We start from the raw sequence: 21,475 nt of genomic DNA on the forward strand, positions 1-21,475 counted from the left end.
TACTAAAAATTAAAAAAAAAAAAAAATTAGCCTGGCGTGGTGGCAGGCGTCTGTAATTCCAGCTACTCAGGAGGCTGAGGCAGGAGAACCACTTGAACCCGGGAGGCAGAGCTTGCAGTGAGCCGAGATCACACCACTGCACTCCAGCCTGGGCGACAGAGCAAGACTGTCTCAAAAAAAAAAAAAAAGAGGAAAGGAAGGAGGAATGGATGTGACATAGGAGATAAACTTGGCAGGAAGAGGTGGCTAGCTGGCCCTGGGGGCAGGAGTGGAGGAGATGGAGGAAAGTGATATCTTCTGGCTTTGGAGATGTCAGATGTGAAAATGTCTCTACTAGAGCCTGGTTTGGGGCAGAGATTCCCTGTTTGCTTGTCACACACACACACAATCACTCCAGAGGATGTAGGGAGACAGGCCTGTAAACTGGTGCAACCTCCTTGGAAAGTGATTTGAGAATACCCATATGTATATAAATTTTTTTTTGAGACAGAATCTTGCTCTGTCGCCCAGGCTGGAGAGCAGTGACCTTCATTTACTGCAACCTCCACTACGTGGATTCAAGCGATTCTCCTGCCTCAGCCTCTTGAGTAGCTGGGACTACAGATGTCCACCATCACACCCGGCTAATTTTTTGTGTTTTTAGTAGAGACAGGGTTTCACCATGTTGACCAGGCTGGTCTCAGACTCAAACCTGACCTTGTGATCCACCCGCCTTGGCCTCCCAAAGCACCAGGATAACGGGTGTGAGCCACAGCACCTGGCCAAAAATATTTTTTTTAATGCAGAGAACTTTTTTTTTTTTTTTTGGACGGAGTCTTGCTCTGTCGCCCAGGCTGGAGTGCCATGGCATGATCTCGGCTCACTGCAAGCTCCGCCTCCCAGGTTCTCGCCATTCTCTTGCCTCAGCCTCCGGAGTAGCTGGGACTACAGGCGCCCACCACCGCGCCCGGCTAATTTTTTGTGTTTTTAGTAGAGATGGGGTTTCACCGTGTTAGCCAAAATGGTCTCAATCTCCTGGCCTTGTGATCCGCCTGCCTCAGCCTCCCAAAGTGCTGAGATTACAGGCATGGGCCACTGGCCCATTGTATCATTTTTTAAAATTTTATTTAAAAAAAATAGGTCCAGGCGCGGTGGCACATGCCTGTAATCCCAGCACTTTGGGAGGCCGAGGCGGGTGGAACACCTGAAGTCAGGAGTTCAAGACCAGCCTGACTAACATGGTGAAACCTTGTCTCTACTAAATACAAAAAAAAAAAAAAAAAAAATTAGCCGAGTGTGGTGGCGCATACCTGTAATCCCAGCTACTTCAGGAGGCTGAGGCAGGAGAATCGCTTGAAACCGGGTGGCGGAGGTTGCAGTGAGCCGAGATCTTGCCATTGCACTCCAGCCTGGGCAAAACAAGAGCGAAACACTGTCTCAAAAATAAATAAAATATAATAAAATAGAGACTGGGTCTCACTATGTTGCCCAGGCTGGTCTCGAACTCCTGGGCTCAAGTGATCCACCCACCTCAGCCTCCTAAAGTGCGGTGATTACAGTCTTGAGCCACTGCACTGAGCCCATTGTATCATTTGTAATAGCAAAACACTTAAAATAATCTAAGCGTCCACCAATAAAGGACTGGTTAAATACATTTTGTTATTGAATACCATGTAGTCATGAAAACTATGAGGAGGAACTATACAAGCTGATATAGAATGATCTCCAAGAGATACTGTTAAATGAAACAAGGCAAGATTCATAACAATGATGGTGTACTCCTATTAAGGCAAAATATAAAAATAGACACAAATATAAATATATACTTTCACTTACTCTGAGAAGATAATTGTGGCTAATCCTGGGGAGTGAGGCTGGGGGAGTGAGATTCACCTAATGTATAAGAGACACATTTTATTACATATCTGTTTGTAATTTGAATTATTTTACCAGGTACATTTATTAAATTTTATTTTATTTACTTTTTTTTTTGAGACAGAGTTTCACTCTTGTTGCCCAGGCTGGAGTGCAGTGGTGTGATCTTGGCTCACTGCAACTTCTGCCTCCTGTGTTCAAGTGATTCTCCTGCCTCAGCCTCCTGAGTACTGGGATTACAGGCACCTGACGCCACGCCCGGCTAATTTTCTGTATTTTTAGTAGAGGCGGGGTTTCACCATGTTGGCCAGGCTGGTCTCGAACTCCCGACCTCAGGTGACCTGCCTGCCTTGGCCTCCCAAAGTGCTGGATTATAGGCATGAGCCACCGCGCTCCACCTTATTCAATTTTAAAAATAAAAATAGGCTGGGCATAGTGGCTCACACCTGTAATTCCAGCACTTTGGGAGGCCAAGGCAGGTGGATCACAAGAAGAATCGCTTGAACCTGGGAGGCAGAGCAGAGCCAAGATCATGCCACTGTACTCCATCCTGGGCAACACAGTGAGACTCCGTCTCAAAAAAACCAAATAAATAAAAAATAAAAATAAAAAGAGTTCAAATTTAAAACACACTCACTCAGCTTCCTAAATATAATAGTCAAGATAGAAATAATAAATTCCGTCAGGCACGGTGGCTCACCCCTGTAATCCCAGCACTTTGGGAGGCCGAGGCAGGCAGATCACTTGAGGTTGGGAATTTGAGACCAACCTGGCCAACATGGTGAAACCCCGTCTCTACTAAAAATAACAAACATTAGCTGGGCGTTGTGGCACACGTCTGTAATCCCAGCTACTTAGGAATTGAGGCAAGAGAACCACTGGAACCCGGGAGGCGGAAGTTGCGGTGACCCGACATCGCGCCACTGCACTCCAGCCTGAGTGACAGAGTGAGACCCTGTCTCAAAAAAAAAAAAAAAAAGAAAGAAATCGTAAGTTCCATTTCTTTCCTTTAAATATTCATTACATGCCTACTATGCACCAGGTTCCTGGGTGTAGCAGGGAGTAAAACACTGGGGTGGGACGGAGGGAGTAAAACACTGGGGGAGGGAGGGGTAATAGACATAAAAAGTAAGCCAGGTGCGGTGGTTCATGCCTGTAATCCCAGCACTTTGGGAGGCCCAGGTGGGCAGCTTGCTTGAGCCCAGGAGTTCCATTCCAGCCTGGGCAACATGGCAAAACCCCATCTCTACAAAAAGTACAAAAAATTAGCCGGAGGTAGTGGCGAGAGCCTGTGGTCCCAGCTACTCTGGAGGCTGAGGTGGGAGGATTCCTTGAACCCAGGAGGTCGAGGCTATAGTGAGCCCTGATTGCAGCACTGCACTCCAGCTTGGGCAACAGAGTGAGACCTTGTCTCAAAAATAAAAATAAAAAGTAGTTAATGCTTTATAAAATAAAAAGTAGTTAATACTGTAAGATGAAGGAAAAGTTATTTAAAAATGAGTATTATAAAAGAAGTAGAAAGTAGTAAGTAAAAAATCAAAAACTTGTGCTGCCAAATTGTCACCCCAAGATGACTTCTTTTTTTGTTTTTCTTTTCTTTCTTTCTTTTTCTTTTTTTTCTTTTTTTCTTTTTTTTTTTTTTTTTGAGACAGGGTCTCGTTCTGTTGTCCAGTCTGGAGTGCAGTGGTGCAGTCTCAGCTTATTGCAACTTCCACCCCCCGGGTTCAAGCAATTTTCCTGGCCTCAGCCTCCCGAATAGCTGGGACTACAGGCACCTGCCACTACCTGGGCTAATTTTTGTATTTTTAGTAGAGACAGGGTTTCACCATGTTGGCCAGGCTAGTCTTGAACTCCTGGCCTCAAGTGATCCACCTGCCTTGGCATCCCAAAGTGCTGGGATTACAGGCATAAGCCACCGTGCCCAGCCTTGTGTTTTTTTGTTTTTGTTTTTGTTTTTGAGATGGAGTCTCGCTCTGTTGCCCAGGCTGGAGTGCAGTGGTACAATCTCGGCTCGCTGCAACTTCCGTCTCCCAGGTTCAACTGATTCTTGTGCCTCAACCCCCCTGAGTAGTTGGGACTACAGGTGCGCCCCACCATGCCTGGCTGATTTTTGTATTTTTAGTAGAGATGGGGTTTCACCATGTTGGCCAAGCTGCTCTTGAACTCCTGACTTCAAGTGATCTGCCCATCTCGGCCTCTCAAAGTTCTGGGATTACAGGTGTGAACCACCGCACTCAGCCCCAAGATGACTTCTAATTGTAAAGGGGGGGCTGTGCCTTTCCAATACAGAAGGGCATCTGTGGACATGGGTAGTTCAGCAATCTAAAACAACAACAAACATAAGGGTATCTGCCTGACACTGCTGTAACCAAGGGATCCACCTTCGCAACACTCATGCAGGGATGTCTTGACATTATATATTCCTTCTGATGCCATGCAAAGTCATTACCTTTGACCATGCTACTGAAAGAATGGTTCAACTGGGAAAATCACTTGGGAAGGCAAAATCACCTGGGAACTTGCTAGTAATGCAGAATCTAAGCTCCCCTCCCCACCAGTTCTATTGAACCAGAATACGTACTTTACGAAGATTTCCAGGTGATTCTTAACAACATTACAGTTTGAGAAGCACTGTTCTGTGAAATATTCTTGAAAAAAGAGTTTAGGCTGGGCGCTGTGGCTCACGCCTGTAATCCCAGCACTTTGGGAGGCCAAGGAGGGCGGAGCACCTGAGGTTGGGAGTTTGTGACCAGCCTGGCCAACATGGTGAAACTCTGTCTCTACTAAAAATACCAAAAATTAGCTGAGTGTGGTGGCAGGCGCCTGTAATCCCAGCTACTCAGGAGGCTGAGGCAGGAGAATCGCTTGAACCCAGGAGGCAGAGATTGCAATGAGCCGAGATAGTGCTACCGCACTCCAGCCTGGGTGACTGAGCGAGACTCTGTCTCAAAAAGAAAAAAAGAGTTTAACCAGGACCTACTAGATGCACTTTCAGTTTGTGGAAAGTGCAAAAGGAAATGTAACAAATTAGATAATACCATAAGGAAAGGCTCAGTTCCACAGTGTGAACATTCTGCAAGGCAACTGTCTTTGACTCAGGTAAGTCAATGTCATGGGGGGAAAATGTGAAAGAACTCTTCGAGATTAAAAAATACTGAAGACAAAATGTTCAGCATATACTACCTTTAAAAAATACTGTAGACAAAAGGCTGGGCGTGGTGGCTCATGCCTATAATCCCAGCACTTTGGGAGGCCAAGGCAGGTGGATCACCTGAGGTCAGGAGTTCGAGACCAGCCTGGCCAGCATGGTGAAACCCCCGTCTCTACTGAAAATACAAAAATTAGCCAGGCATGGTGGCGGGTGCCTGTAATCCCAGCTACTCGAGAGGCTGAGGCAGAAGAATCGCTTGAACCCAGGAGGCAGAGGTTGCAGTGAGCCAAGATTGCGCCACTGCACTCCAGCCTGGGTAACAGAGTAAGACTCTGTCTCAAAAAATAATAATAAAAATAAATAAATAGGCCAAGTGCGGTGGCTCACGCCTGTAATCCCAGCACTTTGGGAGGCCGAGGCGGGCAGATCATGAGGTCAAGAGATCGAGACCATCCTGGCCGACATGGTGAAACTCCGTCTCTACTAAAAATACAAAAACGAGCTGGGCGTGATGGCACGCACTTGTAATCCCAGCTACTGGGGAGGCTGAGGCAGGAGAATTGCTTGAACCTGGGAGGCAGAGGTTATAGTGAGCCAAGATCACACCACTGCATTCCAGCCTGCCAACAGAGCGAGACTCCATCTCAATAAATAATAAATAAATAAATAAAATTAAAAAATAAAATAAAAATACTGTAGACAAAAGAAAAGCACTGAAGAGATATAACAATAAAAGGAAATGCTTGGGCCAGGCGCGGTGGCTCACACGTGTAATCCCAGCACTTTGGGAGGCCCAGGTGGGTGGATCACTTGAGGTGAGGAGTTCTAGACCAGCCTGGCCAACATGATGAAACCCTGTCTCTACTAAAAATACAAAAACTAGCTGGGCATGGTGTTGCATGCCTGTAATCTCAGCTATTGTGGAGGCTGAGGCACGAGAATTGCCTGAACCTGGGAGGCGGAGGTTGCAGTGAGCCGAGATCACGCCACTGCACTCCAGCCTGTGAGATACAGTCTTAACAAATAAACAAATAAACAAAATATGATAAGTGTTAATGCTTGAGTCCATGTACTATTGTTTTCACTTTTCTATATGTTTGACATTTATCATAACAAAGACATTGGAAACAATTTTTAAGAACATGTTCACCAAAAGATTCTCCCGGCTAAATTAAAAGGCAAGCACGAAACTAGAGACAAGTATCACATAAATGGTAGGCAAATTACCAGCCTTAAGACATTAACTACATAAACAACCCCAACAAATTAATTAAAAACTCACAAGGGGAGACATAGCCAATAAATTTATTTTAAAATGGTCTCTCTCACTGATAATCAAAAAAACATAAATCAACACAATGACTGTTTTCTTTTTTGTCAATCAAACTGATAGAGAGCTTCATCGATACTGTACCAGAGCACTGGGGAGAGGTGGAGACTCAGCCACTCATGTATTGCAGGTGGGACTATCCATTCATGCAGCTTTTTTGGAAGGCAGTTTTCCTATTCACGTCTTTGACTCAACAATCTCACTTTTTTTTTTTTTTTTTTTTTTTGAGCCAGAGTCTTGCTCTGTTGCCCAGGCTGGAGTGCAGTGGTGTGATCTCGGCTCACTGCAACCTCCGCCTCCCGGGTTCATGCCATTCTCCTGCCTCAGCCTCCTGAGTAGTTGGGACTACAGGCACCCGCCACCACGCCCGGCTAATTTTTTTTTTTTTGTATTTTTAGTAGAGACGGGGTTTCACCATGTTAGCCAGGATGGTTTTGAAACGATCTCCTAACCTCATGATGTGCCCACTTCGTCCTCCCAAAGTGCTGGGATTACAGGCATGAGCCACCACGCCCGGCCTTACTTTTTTGAATCTATCCCAAAGAGATAGTGGATGTAATCTAATGGCAAATATTTAGCAGTGAGAATATTTGCCACATCATTCTTTGTAGTATCAAATAATTGGATCTAATTTAGAAGTCCAATAATGAGGTATTAGTTACATAAACTGTGCTGTCTAATGAATTACTATAAAACAACTGAAAATGAAGTTGCTGGGTGCGGTGGCTCACACCTGTAATCCCAGCACTTTGGGAGGCCAAAGCAGGTGGATTGCTTGAGCCCAGGAGTTTGAGAGCAGCCTGGGCAACATAGTGGAAACTCTGTCTCTACCAAACAACCGCAACAACAAAAATTAGCCAGATGTGGTGACATGTGCCTGTGGTCCCAGCTACTTCTGAGGTGGGAGGATCATTGAGTCCAGGGAGGTCGAGGCTGCAGTGAGCCATAATCACACCAGTGCGCACTCCAAGCAGGGTGCCACAGCAAGACCCTATCTCAAAAAAAAAAAAAAATTGCAAAATAAGATATATCATATGACAGTTAAAAATATATGCACATAGGCCAGGCATGGTAGCTCACAACTATAATCCCAGCACTTTGGGAGGCTGAGTCCGGCAGATCCCCTGAGGTCAGGGGTTCAAGACCAGCCTGGCCAACATGGCGAAACCCCGTCTCTACTAAAGATACAAAAATTAGTCGGGCATCATGGCGGGCACCTGTAATCCCAGCTACTTGGGAGGCTGAGGCAGGAGAATCACTTGAACTCAGGAGGCGGAAGTTGCAGTGAGCCGAGAGATCATGCCAGTGCACTCCAGCCTGGGTGACAGAGCAAGACTCCGTCTCAGAAAAAAAAGAAACAAAAGGCCAGGCGTGGTGGCTCATGCCTGTAATCCCAGCACTTTGGGAGGCCAAGGCGGGCGGATCACTTGAGGTTAGGAGTTTGAGACCAGCCTGGCCAACATGGTGAAACCCTGTCTCTGATAAAAATACAAGAAAAATTAGCTGGGTGTGGTGGTATGCACATGTAGTCCAGCTACTCGGGAGGCTGAGATGGGAGAATTGCTTGAACCCAGGAGGCAGAGGTTGCTGTGAGCCGAGATCGTGCCATTGCACTCCAGCCTGGGTGACAGAGCGAGACTTCATCTCCAAAAAACAAAAATAAAGACAACACCCCGCCCAAAGTAACCCTTATTTTACTAAATAATGCAAGAGTAGCAATGCTGGCAATTTGGAAGTGCCAAAAAGAAGCCATAAAATGTTTCCTTTAAATGAAAAGGTAATACTTCTCAATAAGGAAAGAAAAAAAATCATCATATGCTGAGGTTGCTAAGTTCTATGATAAGAATGCATCTTCTGTTCATGAAATTGTGAAGAAGGAAACAGAAATTTGTGTTAGTTTTGCTGTTGTACCTCAAACTGCAAAAGTGCGTCCACAGTGCAGGATAAGTGCTTAGTGAAAATGGAAGGGGCTTCAATTTGTGGGTGGAAGACACGAACAGAAACATGCTCCAGCTGATGGCAGCCAGGTTCGGTACGATCCGAGGTTTTAAGGCATCCACTGCGGGTCCTGGAATGTATCCCCCGTTGGATAAGGGGGGACTACTGTACATTTGGTCTCCAGAACTCTTGGGAGGCTATGATCAGAAGGAGGTACTGCCTTCACCCAGCCCACTTCACGTCACCCTCCTAAGGACCAGGCTTCACAGGTGATAGGAGAATTTCTGCAGTTTGGGAGGCAGCTACCCAAGGTGCTGAGTTTGCGTGTGAAGCTGGTTTCTCAGCGAGATCCACGCCAGAGATGGCTGCACAACTTTCCTGCCTGAGTGAGATGGATCCCCTAGGGTCAGGGGTCAGACATGGAAACCTTGGCTTCTGGGAGAGGATAGCAGAACAGAGTTCAAAGGCACTGGTTTATGGCATCTCATAAAAACTCCAGGTGGGCCAGGTGCAGTGGCTCACGCCTGTAATCCCAGCACTTTGGGAGGCCGAGCTGGGCGGATCACGAGGTCAAGAGTTCAAGACCAGCCTGGCCAACATGGCGAAACCTCATCTCTACTAAAAATACAAAAATTAGCTGGTTGTGGTGGTGTGCAGCTGTAATCCCAGCTACTCGGGAGGCTGAGGCAGGAGAATCGCTTGAACCCGGGAGGCGGAGGATGCAGTGAGACGAGATCACGCCACTGCACTCCAGCCTGGGCGACAGAAAGAGACTCCATCTCAGCAAAAAAACAAAAAACAAAAAAAACACTCCAGGTGGAGCCCGTGACCCTGGGGGTGGAGAGGAGGAGCAGTTGTGCTCACTGGGGCCCTTGCTAAGTGAGGGTCATGCTGAGAAGAGACCTCTAGGAGACCTCCCATCTGTTCTGGAGGGGCCCTGAGTATAAGCCCCTGCATCCCTGGGTTTGGGGCTTCTGGAATCTCAGGGTCCTGCCTCTCCTTCCCCGTGAACCATTCACCCCAGGGAAGGTCGGAGGACAGCTGAGCCTCCTTCTCTTGGTTGGTAGGAGGAAAGGTTCAGGCGCCGCTGACCCTACCTGGACAGTGCTGTCTGCCTGTGGTGAGGGCCTGGGCCCTGGGCAGAAAAGCACCCCATCCCTTGCTCACTCAGAAGCCAAGGGAGGGGCTGGGCGCGGCGGCTCACACCTGTAATCCCAGCACTTTGGGAGGTGGAGGCGGGCTGATCATTTGAGGTCAGGAGTTCAAGGCCAGCCTGGCCAACATGGTGAAACCCTGTCTCTGCTAAATATACAAAAATTAGCCAGGCGTGGTGGCACATGTCTGTAGTCCCAGTTACTTGGGAAGCTGAGGCAGGAGAATCACTTGAACTTGGGAGGCGGAGGTTGCAGTGAGTCGAGTTCGTACCACTGCACTCCAGCCTGAATGACAGAGTGAGGCTCAAAAAAAAAAAAAAAAAAAAAGCCAAGGGTGGGGCACATCAGCTCTCGTTGTCAGGCTGTCGAGGGCTCTGGGCTCCCAGGGACCTGGCAGCACCTGCCTCCCCACCCCCTCACCTCTCTGGGGCCCTATCTTCCCTTATATGGTGAAGGCAGTTCCTAGAGGAGGTGGGGTGGGGACAAAGGTCACTCTTCTGCAGCCAGCTTGCCACAATTCCCTGAGATCTCCCAGGTGGCAGCTGCCTCCCCAAGACAGGTAAGGCAACCTGGTGGGAACACATGGAGACCTTAGGTGGTGTGAGGGGACGGGGTCCTCTGCTTTTCTCGGGCAACTTGGGGCCTCCTGGAGTACCTTGGTATGGGCTCGAAGGGGAGGCTTGGCACTCTGGATAGCGTGAGAAGTGCTGGGAGCCCAGCGTGTCCGCCCTGGGCCTCCAGGGAGAGACTTTTGCAGGCCCTGCCCCAGACAATGGCTCTCTCAGTCTCCTACCTGTGGCTAGCCCCATCCCACTTTGGGTGTCACCCAATTGCCCTGCAACTTCTAGAGTTAAAACCAGGACAGTGCTGGGCAGACCGGGACTAGTTGGTCTCCCTGACCTCACTCCCTGAGCCCCCTCCCCACCAGCTCATCTCTTTGCCCATTTCTTGTTCATCTGAAGTGTTTTTTTCTTTGTGTCACCATTCCTCTGACACTCCTGGGACCTCCGGGCCCTGCCTCCTGGCTCCTAGCATATGAGCAACAGCCACCAGGAATTGAACGGGCACACACAGAGGCAAGGGGCTGGAGGTGGCAGGGCCTTCGGTCCCGGGCCATGCCGGGCCACCCTAGCATGCACCTCTGCCCCATTTCCCCTCTACCCGGAGCTGCCCCATTGGCCTCCCCAGCCACTGTGGGCCCATTAAGCAGAACTAGGGATGGGAGCTAGGTGCAGACCAGGCTCTGAGGACACACTGGCTACTGTCTTCTCGGGACATCATCTGCTGGGGCCTCCTGCAGGCCACCGAGGGGCAGAGCCTTTGGGCTGGAGGGTCTTGGAGGGTGTCCATTCCCTCTGCTATCACGAGCCTGGGAAGCAGGAGGATGTCCTTTGTCTGAGGGGTGGGACTTCACCCCCACTGCCCCACCACATTCCTGTCCAGCTCAGAGCTGCACAACTGGGAACTAGGAGCCATGGCAGCACCCCATGTACAACAGAGCCGCGACTCAAGTACAGCAGGGCTCTGATAAGAAAGGCATGGTGGGCCAGGTGCAGAGGCTCACGCCTGGAATCCTAGCACTTTGGGAGGCCAAGGAGGGTGGATCACTTGAAGTCAAGAGTTCAAGACCAGCCTGACCAACACAGTGAAACCCATTTCTACTAAAAATACATAATTAGCTGGGTGTGCTGGCACACGCCTATAGTCCCAGCTACTTGGGAGGCTGAGGCACGAGAATCGCTTGAACCCAGGAGGCGGAGATTACAGTGAGCCAGGATCACACCATTGCACTCCTGCCTGGGTGACAGAGTGAGACTGACTCAAAAAAAAAAAAAGAAAGAAAAAGAAAAAAGAAAGAAAGGCAAGATGGAGTCAGCCGGGCGCGGTGGCTCACACTTGTAATCCCAGCACTTTGGGAGGCCGAGGCGGGCGGATCACGAGGTCAGGAGATCGAGACCACGGTGAAACCCCGTCTCTACTAAAAATACAAAAAATTAACCGGGCGTGGTGGCGGGTGCCTGTAGTCTCAGCTACTTGGAGAGGCTGAGGCAGGAGAATGGTGTGAACCCGGGAGGCGGAGCTTGCAGCGAGCTGAGATCACGCCACTGCACTCCAGCCTGGGTGACAGAGCGAGACTCCATCTCAAAAAAAAAAAAAAAAAAAAAAAGAAAGGCAAGATGGACCTGCAGACAGTGGGAGCCCAAACCCCTCCAGTGCCCCGGGAGGGTCCTCCTTCCATCCCACAGTTCAGCCTTTCACATCATGAGTATTTGTTGAGCACCTACTATGTGCTAGGAGCTGGGGGCTGCAAAGACAAACATATCTAGGTCTTGGAGCTCAGAGACCTCAAACTTACAAACAGGTTATTTCATCACCATGTGGTCAGGGGCCCAAGAGAGGGGACAGTCCAGGATGCCAAGGGGCCCCTTGTCCAGCCTGAGGATTCTAGGAAGGTCTCCCGGAAGGAATGAGATCTAAATTGAGTCTAGAAGAGCATGTTAGTGTCAGAAAGGTGGGGAGAGCGTTCCATGTGGGAGCAGTGCAAGCAGGCATGGGGTGAGAGGCAGCATGGGAGTGGGGCCGCCGGCAGTGTGGCATTTCTAGAGGGCAGAATGCCAGCAGAGAGGGGCCAGGGGGCTGTGTGTAGTGGGGAGACTCAAGGGAGTTTAGGTGGACGGAAGGGCAGGAGCAGAAGGAGTCCAGGATGCTGCACAGATGGCTGGCTTTGGGGTCTTGGGGTGACCGTGCCCTTCCCTGGTCTGGTGACACAGAAGATAAAGTACCAGGAGTGGAAGAAGCCAGTGAATTAAAGCTGAAGGAGGAGACAACTCAAATCCAAACCAGAGTCCACGGTGGCAGGGCTGGGGGAAGTGAGAGGCCCTGGTGTTCCTGGCAGTTCAGGGAAGACAGGAGAAGTGAGGAGGAGGCCCTACCAAGGGGTGGAGGAGAGGCATCTGCTCTGACCAACATGGGTAGAGGGCAGGAGCAGCTGGAGGGTATACACCAGGTAGGGGAGCCACGTCTCAGAGCTTCCACTCCTGAGTCCCCTTGCTCACCTTTGGCCTGTGGGGGCTGGCCCCAATCCTGATTTCTCTCTGGGGAGGGGGAGCTCTGGCTTTTTCAAGTCTCTGCTCCCCTGAATCCCCTCTCTGATAAGCAAGAAGTGCCTTCTCATGTCCACCCTCTATTCCTCTTGCTGTCAGTTACCCCTGGAATCAGCATGTCCCTGGGTGAGACTTTAGAGATCATCAATTTAGTTAACCCCCTAAGTTGACCCCCTCAGCTCATAGATGAAGAAGGGAAGTTCACGTTCATACAGCTAGTGAGTGTCAAAGAAAAAGAGGGATGGGGCCGGGCGCGGTGGCTCACACCTGTAATTCCAGCACTTTAGGAGGCTGAGGCGGGTGGATCACCTGAGGTCAGGAGTTGGAGACCAGCCTGGCCAACATGGTGAAACCCCCGTCTCTGTTAAAAATACAAAAATTAGCTGGGCTTGGTGGCTTGCACCTGTAATCCCAGCTACTCAGGAGGCTGAGGCAGGAGAATCACTTGAACCCGGGAGGCGGAGGTTGCAGTGAGCCGAGATTGCGCCATTGTACTTCAGCCTGGGCAACAAGAGGGAAACTCTGTCTCAAATAAATAAATAAATAAATACATAAATAAATACATAAAAGGAGGGGACAGAGACAAAGGTGATGATAGAAATGAAACAGAAAACGGTCTCCTCTTTATACCCAACTTGGTTCTGCTGGACCAGGAATCCTGGGAGCCCTGGGGACTTTGTAGGTTGAAAAATACCTGATGGAGGAGACCATGGTTGCCTGATGGAGAAGGCCATAGCCAACAGGCCAACAGACAGGACCCAAGCCCAAAGGGCTCCTACAGATACACAGCAAGCTGCTGCTGATCAGCCGGAGGAGGCAATGATCAGAGACTGGGCAGGGCATTACCTCAAACTCTAGAATGCCAGGGAAGCAGCAGCCACCTCTCAGGGCTCAGAAAAGGGAGTTTCTAAGTACTAAAAGGCCAAGTCACTAAGAGGTGACTCAAAGTCAAGGTGCGAGGAGAGATTAGATAGTGAGATTTCACGCTGTCAGTGAGTGGAGGCCTGACCTGTCGGCCACATGCCCTTTCATTCATTATTCATCAGTTCAAGGAGCATTCATGGAGGGCAGCTCTTTGCCAGGCTGGGTGATAGGCTCCATGGAGATCGGGGTGGCCTCTGGCCTGGTGAGGAGGAGCCTCAAAACTAGGGAGGAGAATAACTGGGCACTAATGGCTGTCTTCCCTAGTTCATATCAGAATCACTGGGGAGTTTTAAAAGCACCCATGCCCCACCTCCCAAAAGGCAGAAAATAAAGCACCCATGCCCAGGCCCCACCCTAGCCTAATTAAATCAGAATCGCCAGAGCCTGGAGCATCAGCACGTTCAGAAGCTCCCCAGCTGAGGCTGATGAGCAGCTGGAGCGAGCACAGCTACAGGTCCAAGCAAAAAGAGCTGGCCGGGCACAGTGGCTCATGCCTGTAATCCCAGCACTTTGGGAGGCTGTGACAGGTGGATCACCTGAGGTCAGGAGTTTGAGACCAGCCTGGCCGGCATGGGGAAACCCCGTCTCTACTAAAAATACAGAATTAGCCAGGCGTGGTGGCTCGTGCCTGTAATCCCAGCTATGCGGGAGATTGAGGTAGGAGAATCACTTGAACCTGGGAGGTAGAGGTTGCAGTGAGCCGAGATCACGACACTGCGCTCCACCTGTGCGACAGAGCGGGACTCCATCTCAAAAAGAAGAAAAAAATAATGAGAAAGGGCTGACATGAGGAGAAAATCTTGGGGAGGGGGGTTCCTTCCAGTTTAGCGGGCAGAAAGTGGTTCACAGTGGGAGGGTTCACTCTGTTCATTCATTCATCCATCTCTCACTCCTTCCCTCCCCCTCTCTTCCTTTATCGAGCAAAGTCACTGTGCTAGACACTGCGGATTTGGTGCTAAACAAGCGGAAATGGTCCCTGAGTGGGGAGTAACCCTCTATGCTCCCCCAGGCCCCTGAGCCTGCGACCTCCTGGCACTGTTGGGAGTTCTCTAGGGGCAGGCTGGAAGGGAAGCATCTGAACTCAGGGTGCCCCTGCTCCCAATGCCTTCTCCCCCAGGCTCACTCACCATGACCAAGCTGAGCGCCCAAGTCAAAGGATCTCTCAACATCACCACCCCAGGGCTGCAGATATGGAGGATTGAGGTGAGGCCCTGTCTGGGCATGGGGGCCGCGCAGGCCTGGGGTGGAGGGAGGCAAGCCAGAGGCCTGGGATTTCTCTTCGTTTCCTCTGCTCCTGCCCTGCAGCCCCCGAGAGCTCAGCCCCTCACCTCCCGCATCATCCACACCCCGGCTGGTCTCCCTTTCCCTTTCTCCATTTCTTCTCCCTCTGTCTCTCAACCTTCCTCTCCACTTCCTCTTCCTCACTCATCCCTTCCTTTCCCTCCGTTGATTTTCTTTCTCCCGCCCCTCACACAGTTTTCTTCTCTCTTCCTTTTCTCTCCTTTCATTCCTGGGCCCGGCTCTTTTTCTCTGACGCCTCCTTCCCCTGGGCCCTCCTCCCAGGCCTAGGGGTCCTGGTGGTCCAGGGCAGCCCCTCTGACCCCCTTTCTCTCCTTAGGCCATGCAGATGGTGCCTGTTCCTTCCAGCACCTTTGGAAGCTTCTTCGATGGTGACTGCTACATCATCCTGGCTGTGAGTCAGGGGCAGGGGAGGGGGCTGAGCAGAGAGCAAAACCCACTGTGGTGTCAGGGAGGAAACAGGCTGGGGGCCGTCGGGAGAGCTGGCCTGGTTTCACGCCAAGACACAATTTACTGGGTATACCCAAGTGCCCAACCCTGTGGTGGCTTTACAGAGGTCAGAGGCTCTTGCTGCCCTTGATCCACTGAGCTCCCAGCTGAGGCCAACTGCTGTGGATTCACAGTCTTGGGGAAACTTCTGAGTTGTTGCCATATCACCCTAACTTGAGTCCACATTTCCAAAATCCATAGTCATCTTCTTTTTTTAAAATTTTTTCCAGATGGAGTCTCGCTCTGTCGCCCAGGCTGGAGTGCAGTGGAGCGACCTCGGCTCACTGCAACCTCCACTTCCCGGGTTCAAGCGATTCTCCTGCCTCAGCCTCTTGAGTAGCTTGGACTGCAGGCACGTGCCACCACAATCAGCTAATTGTTTTGTATTTTTTAGTAGAAACGGGGTTTCACCATGTTGATCAGGCCGGTCTCGAACTCTTGACCTCAGGTGATCCACTCGCCTCAGCCTCCCAAAATGCTGGGATTACAGGCGTGAGCCACCATGCCCAGCCTCGCAGTCATCTTCATATCACCTTGATTTTCACCACACCCTGGTAACACCTGTACTATTAAGACATTTGTATTTTTTTCTTTATATTGACTCATTTAAAAATTTTATTTTATTTTATGTATTTATTATTATTTTTTTTTGAGACACAGTCTTACTCTGTCACCCAGGCTGGAGTGCACTAGCACAATCTTGGCTCACTGCAACCTCTGCCTCCTGGATTCAAGCGATTCTCGTGGCTCAGCCTCCCGAGTAGCTGGGATTACAGGCATCCGCCACCACACCCGGCTAATTTTTGTATTTTTAGTAAAGACAGGGTTTTGCTGTGTTGGCCAGGCTGGTCTTGAACTCCTGACCTCAGGTGATCCACTCGCCTCGACCTCCCAAAGTGCTGAGATTACAGGCGTGAGCCACTGTACCTGGCACAAGCAAGTTATTTCTGAGATGAGGCAAGGGAGGCCTGGAGAGGAGAAGCCATGTCTCTCAGAGAGTCAATGGTAGAGCTGGGCCATGACTCAGGGCTCCTAACTGCCAGCCTAGTGCACTTGCCCTATGCCACGCTCCCCCATAGTCCTGGATGTCACATGTGTGGGAAGTCACACAGAGCGGGAGGGGCTGTGGGAGCCCAGGGTCTCGGGTACACTGGACACCTTTTCCCTAGATCCACAAGACAGCCAGCAACCTGTCCTATGACATCCACTACTGGATTGGCCAGGACTCATCCCTGGATGAGCAGGGGGCAGCTGCCATCTATACCACACAGATGGATGACTTCCTGAAGGGCCGGGCTGTGCAGCACCGCGAGGTCCAGGGCAACGAGAGTGAGGCCTTCCGAGGCTACTTCAAGCAAGGCCTTGTGTAGGGAGGGTGGGCTGCAGGCCAGGGGAATGAGGATGAGTGGTAGGGATAGAGATGTTGGGGCTGAACTGAAGAGGCAGGGACACCCAGACCCGTTCAGGCCTGGGAAGAACACTTGGAGCAGGGGGAGGTGACCGGGGCCGGGAAGGGACCCTGAAGCTGTGGGGGGAGGCACGAGGGGGACCCTCATGAGTTTTTGGTGATTGTCCTTCACCTTTCCACTCCCTAACTCTTATTTCTGCCACTGCTCTGTCCTTGGTCTGGAGGCTGTTCTGAAATTCTGTAACTCTCGTGAATCTCTGTAAATCAGCTCCTACTTGAATGTCCTGGAGAGCTCAGTGCCTAATCAAGCCCCCAACTCTAGCCAACAGGCAAATAGCTGCTCCCCCATCTCTAATGCAGGCCTATCACACTAAAAACCAAGACTGACAGCTTTTCTTTTTCTTCCTTTTTTTTTTTTTTTTTTTGAGATGGAGTATTGCTTTGTTGCCAAGGCTGGAGTGCAGTGGCACAATCTTGGCTCCCTGCAACCTCCGCCTCCTGGGCTCAAGCGATTCTCGTGCCTCAGCCTCCCCAGTAGCTGGGATTACAGGCACACACCAACAGGCCTGGCTAATTTTTGTATTTTTAGTACAGACAGGGTTTCACCAGGGGCAGGCTGATCTCGAACTCCTGATCTCAAGTGATCCATCTGCCTCAGTCTCCCAAAGTGCTGGGATTATAGGTGTGAGCCACTTCGCCTGGCCCCACCTCAGCCTCTTGAGTAACGGGGACCACAGGCCCGAGCCACCATGCCCAGCTAATTTTTTTTTTTTTTTTTTGAGATGGAGTCTCGCTCTGTCGCCCAGGCTGGAGTGCAGTGGCACGATCTCGGCTCACTGCAAGCTCTGCCTCCCAGGTTCACGCCATTCTCCTGCCTCAGCCTCCCTAGTAGCTGGGACTACAGGTGCCTGCCACCACGCCCAGCTAAATTTTTTGTAGTTTTAGTAGAGACAGGGTTTCACCGTGTTAGCCAGGATGGTCTCGATCTCCTGACCTCATGATCCGCCCACCTTGGCCTCCCAAAGTGCTGGGACTACAGGAGTGAGCCACCACGCCTGGCCGGCGCTAATTTTTTAATATATATATTTTGTAGAGACGAAGACCTGCTCTATTGCCCAGGCTGGTCTCAAACTCCTCGGCTCAAGTGATTCTCCCACCTCAGCCTCCTAAAGTCCTGGGATTACAGGCATGAGCTACCACTCCCAGCCCAGACTGCTGGCTTTTCTGTACAAGTTGAAGTTCTAGCTTAGCTTTCCCCAGGAAAACACACACTCTGGAGCTGAGCTGTTACTGACCTGTAGGACAGGCTGGGGGCTCTCTAATTAGCCACAGTTCCCACTCCTCTTTTTTGTCTTGCTCCTCTCTTCCCACGCAATGGCAGTAGTCCACTGCCATGGGCACTGGAGTGGCACCTCTCCCTTCTTTTGTTTTCTTCCACTTTGATCCCCTGTCCTCAGGATTCTGTCCCTATTTGTTAATACATTTCCTTTTTTTTTTTTTTTTTGAGATGGAGGCTCACTCTGTCGCTTAGGCTGGAGTGCAATGGTGTGATCTTGGCTCACGGCAAACCTCCGCCTCCTGGGTTCAAGTGATTCTTCTGCCTCAGCCTCCTGAGTAGCTGGGATTACAGGCACCCGCCACCATGCCCAGCTAATTTTTTGTATTTTTAGTAGAGATGGGGTTTCACCATGTTGGCCAGGCTGGTCTGGAACTCCTGACCTCAAATGATCTGCCCACCTCGGCCTCTCAAAGTGCTGGGATTATAGGCATGAGTCACCGCACCTGGCCTATTAATACATTTCCTACTCTTCATATATCATGACCTATCTTTGCAAGCCTCTCCACAGGGCAGGGACTAGAGCAAGATGAGTGAAGATCTAGGGTGCAGACATTAAGGTTGCTCTCACTGTCAGGGTCGTGCAAGGGCATGCCATAGGCAGACCTTGCACTTTCAGGACCTGACAGTGAGTGACTCCCTAAAGTTTGCACCCTCAGCACCTAATTCGCCTCGCCTACTCCCACCCTGGCCCTCACGTGACCCCAGCGTGGCAGCCAGGACCTGGGAGAACAGGGGCCAGGCACACCTCCTAGCCCACTCCCCTGGGTCAGCTCACCTCTCTTCTCAGGATCCGGAAAGGAGGCGTGGCTTCTGGCATGAAGCACGTGGAAACCAACTCCTATGACGTCCAGAGGCTGCTGCATGTCAAGGGCAAGAGGAACGTGGTAGCTGGAGAGGTAGGCAGGCCCCACTGGAGCATTGGGCAGGGCTGTGAGGAACAGGGTAGAGGGCAGGGGCTGAGGAGGGGTGAGGGGCAGGGAGGGGTGGCCAAGATGATGGATGATAGGTGAGCTCTGAGTGGGGTCTGCACCTCCCCCGTGGCTCCCTAGGTAGAGATGTCCTGGAAGAGTTTCAACCGAGGGGATGTTTTCCTCCTGGACCTTGGGAAGCTTATCATCCAGTGGAATGGACCTGAAAGCAATCGTATGGAGAGACTCAGGGTAAACCTGCCCATGCACCACACCTCCCTCTCGCATCCTAGACTGCCCCCACCTGCTCCTTTCCCCAGGCCTCTCCCCGCTGACTGTTGGGGACAGCGTGTTTGAAGGTGGCTCAGTCTCCATGTGTTTGGGGCAGGCGTGCATGTTGGAGTTTGCGTGTGTACTTGTGGTCAATCCACTCAGATAGAATGAGTCTCTACAGTGTGGCAGAGCCTGTGCCAAGCCTTGGGGATCCAGTGGTGAATGAAATGGACACGGACCTATGTGTATTTATACTCACAGTACATTGGCGCTGTGTGTGCACTGTGAGACTGCAAGTATGTTTGGGGGCAAAGATATTTTTTTTTGGAAACGCAGTTTCGCTCTTTTTGCCCAGGCTGGAGTGCAATGGCGCAATCTCGGCTCACTGCAACCTCCGCCTTCTGGGTTCAAGTGATTCTCCTGCCTCAGCCTCCCGAGTAGCTGGGATTACAGGTGTGCACCACCACGCCTGGCTAATGTTTTGTATTTTTAGTAGAGATGGGGTTTCACCATGGCCAGGCTGGTCTTGAACTCCTGATCTCAGGTGATCCACCCGCCTCGGCCTCCCAGAGTGTTGGGATTACAGGCATGAGCCACTGCGCCCGGCTGAAGAGATTGAGTACTGTGATCCTTGGGGCTCAGCTCTTGTCCCGAACTGTGAAGTCTAAGCACACATTTCCCACACTGTCAGAACAGAAGGCCCAGCAAGCCCGCTTGAGCACCTTCCTGACAGTGGGGAAACCTGCTCTCCCAGCTGCCTTCTCCCTGGTTTCCTTACATGCCTGAAAAGCTTGACCCCTCCGATGAGGAAAAGCAGAGCAGGGGTCTCAACCCCTGTGGCTGCTGTAGGTGGTCTGGGCTTGCCTGGCAGGGTGTGGGGTGGCAGACACTGCCTCGTTCCCCCACTACTCCCGATGGGTCACCAGGGGCCTTCCTGCAGGGCATGACTCTGGCCAAGGAGATCCGAGACCAAGAGCGGGGAGGGCGCACCTATGTAGGCGTGGTGGATGGAGAGAATGAATCGGCATCCCCGAAGCTGATGGAGGTGATGAACCACGTGCTGGGCAAGCGCAAGGAGCTGAAGGCGGCCGTGCCCGACACGGTGGTGGAGCCGGCACTCAAGGCTGCACTCAAACTGTACCAGTGAGTGCCCAGTGGGGTTTTCCTGGGTGCTGGGGACTCCCTGGGAGCAGGTGCCCTGGCTGAGGGGCTTGGGCCCCCTCCCCATCTATGCCTTGCTTCTGTCCTGCAGTGTGTCTGACTCCGAGGGGAATCTGGTGGTGAGGGAAGTCGCCACGCGGCCGCTGACACAGGACCTGCTCAATCATGAGGTAAGAGGGTCTGGAGACCCCCCAGCCCACTGCAGCCTGGCCCCTTTCCCTCAAGCAGGAAAAATTCCAGGGGGCTTGGGGTGGGCATGGGAGGGAGAGACTTTTTTTGTGTGAGGCTGTCCCAGTCCAGCACTTCCAGCTCCATCAGACTCTTACCGCTCCCGACTCTAGGACTGTTACATCCTGGACCAGGGGGGCCTGAAGATCTACGTGTGGAGAGGGAAGAAAGCCAATGAGCAGGAGAAGAAGGGAGCCATGAGCCATGCGCTGGTAGTTAGGCGGGGTGGGGGGGTCCAGGAGGAGGGCAGAGTGATGGGAGGGAGAGAGCAGATAGCAGCCTGGGGTGGGCAGGCAGGCTCAGACCAGGGCATAGCGCCAGGCAGAGGCAGGGAAGGCTGGGAGGAGCAGGATGAGGGCTGGGCCCGGCCCAATGGGAGGGGCCTGAGGGGCCATTCTGTGGTCATCTTCAGGGTTCTCTGCACACCAGGAAGCCAACCACCAGGCAATCCTGGGGCCATCTCAGGATGTGGGCTCTCACCTCCCTGCACCTGAGCTGAGTTTAGAGAAGGGAAGGAGAAATGGAGGCAGGCTGGCTTCCTACAAAAGGGGATTGGGTCAGCTCAGACCAGGGCCAAGTCAGAGTTTGGGGTCATTGCTGGGGCTGGAGTCATAACCCTAACTGGTTTGGGGCCAGTGTTGGACTGGGGACTAGGCATTAGGATTAGCATTGAGGTAGGGTCACATTAGGAGTTAGATTTGGCTTTGGGATTGGGGTCAGAGTTGTGTTTGGGTATTAGATTTGAGGTTGAGGTCAAAGTGAGTCTTGAGGCCAGTGTTAGGTTTCAGGCGGTATCAGATTTGACCTTGAGGCTGGGGTCAGAGTAGGATTAGGTTGGGGATTAGCATTGGGATTGGGTTTGGGTTCAGATTTGGTGCCGGGGTAGATCTGATGGTGGATCTGGTGAGGTTACAG

The 21,475-nt window shown here is 51.3% G+C and overlaps 1 protein-coding gene across 2 annotated transcripts in view; it reads left to right on the forward strand.

Annotated features, from left to right (window-relative positions):
* Positions 1 to 9,939: 9,939 nt before the first annotated feature.
* The window catches only part of VIL1 (villin 1), a 30,708-nt gene continuing 19,172 nt past the window's right edge, over positions 9,940 to 21,475 (forward strand). Inside the window, exons 1-9 of one of the 2 annotated variants that reach the window (XM_003272358.2) lie at positions 9,940 to 9,986; positions 14,573 to 14,658; positions 15,074 to 15,148; positions 16,413 to 16,609; positions 18,778 to 18,886; positions 19,040 to 19,150; positions 20,112 to 20,314; positions 20,424 to 20,502; positions 20,674 to 20,772. In XM_003272358.2, the coding sequence (XP_003272406.2) occupies positions 14,584 to 14,658; positions 15,074 to 15,148; positions 16,413 to 16,609; positions 18,778 to 18,886; positions 19,040 to 19,150; positions 20,112 to 20,314; positions 20,424 to 20,502; positions 20,674 to 20,772 (948 nt within the window). In that variant the 5' untranslated portion in view covers positions 9,940 to 9,986; positions 14,573 to 14,583. Of the gene's footprint in view, positions 9,987 to 14,567; positions 14,659 to 15,073; positions 15,149 to 16,412; positions 16,610 to 18,777; positions 18,887 to 19,039; positions 19,151 to 20,111; positions 20,315 to 20,423; positions 20,503 to 20,673; positions 20,773 to 21,475 lie in introns of those variants that run through there. The other variant, XM_030802493.1, reaches the window with a different exon arrangement.

The sequence above is a fragment of the Nomascus leucogenys genome, chromosome 22a (genome assembly GCF_006542625.1).
Source record: "Nomascus leucogenys isolate Asia chromosome 22a, Asia_NLE_v1, whole genome shotgun sequence".
NCBI lineage: Eukaryota > Metazoa > Chordata > Mammalia > Primates > Hylobatidae > Nomascus > Nomascus leucogenys.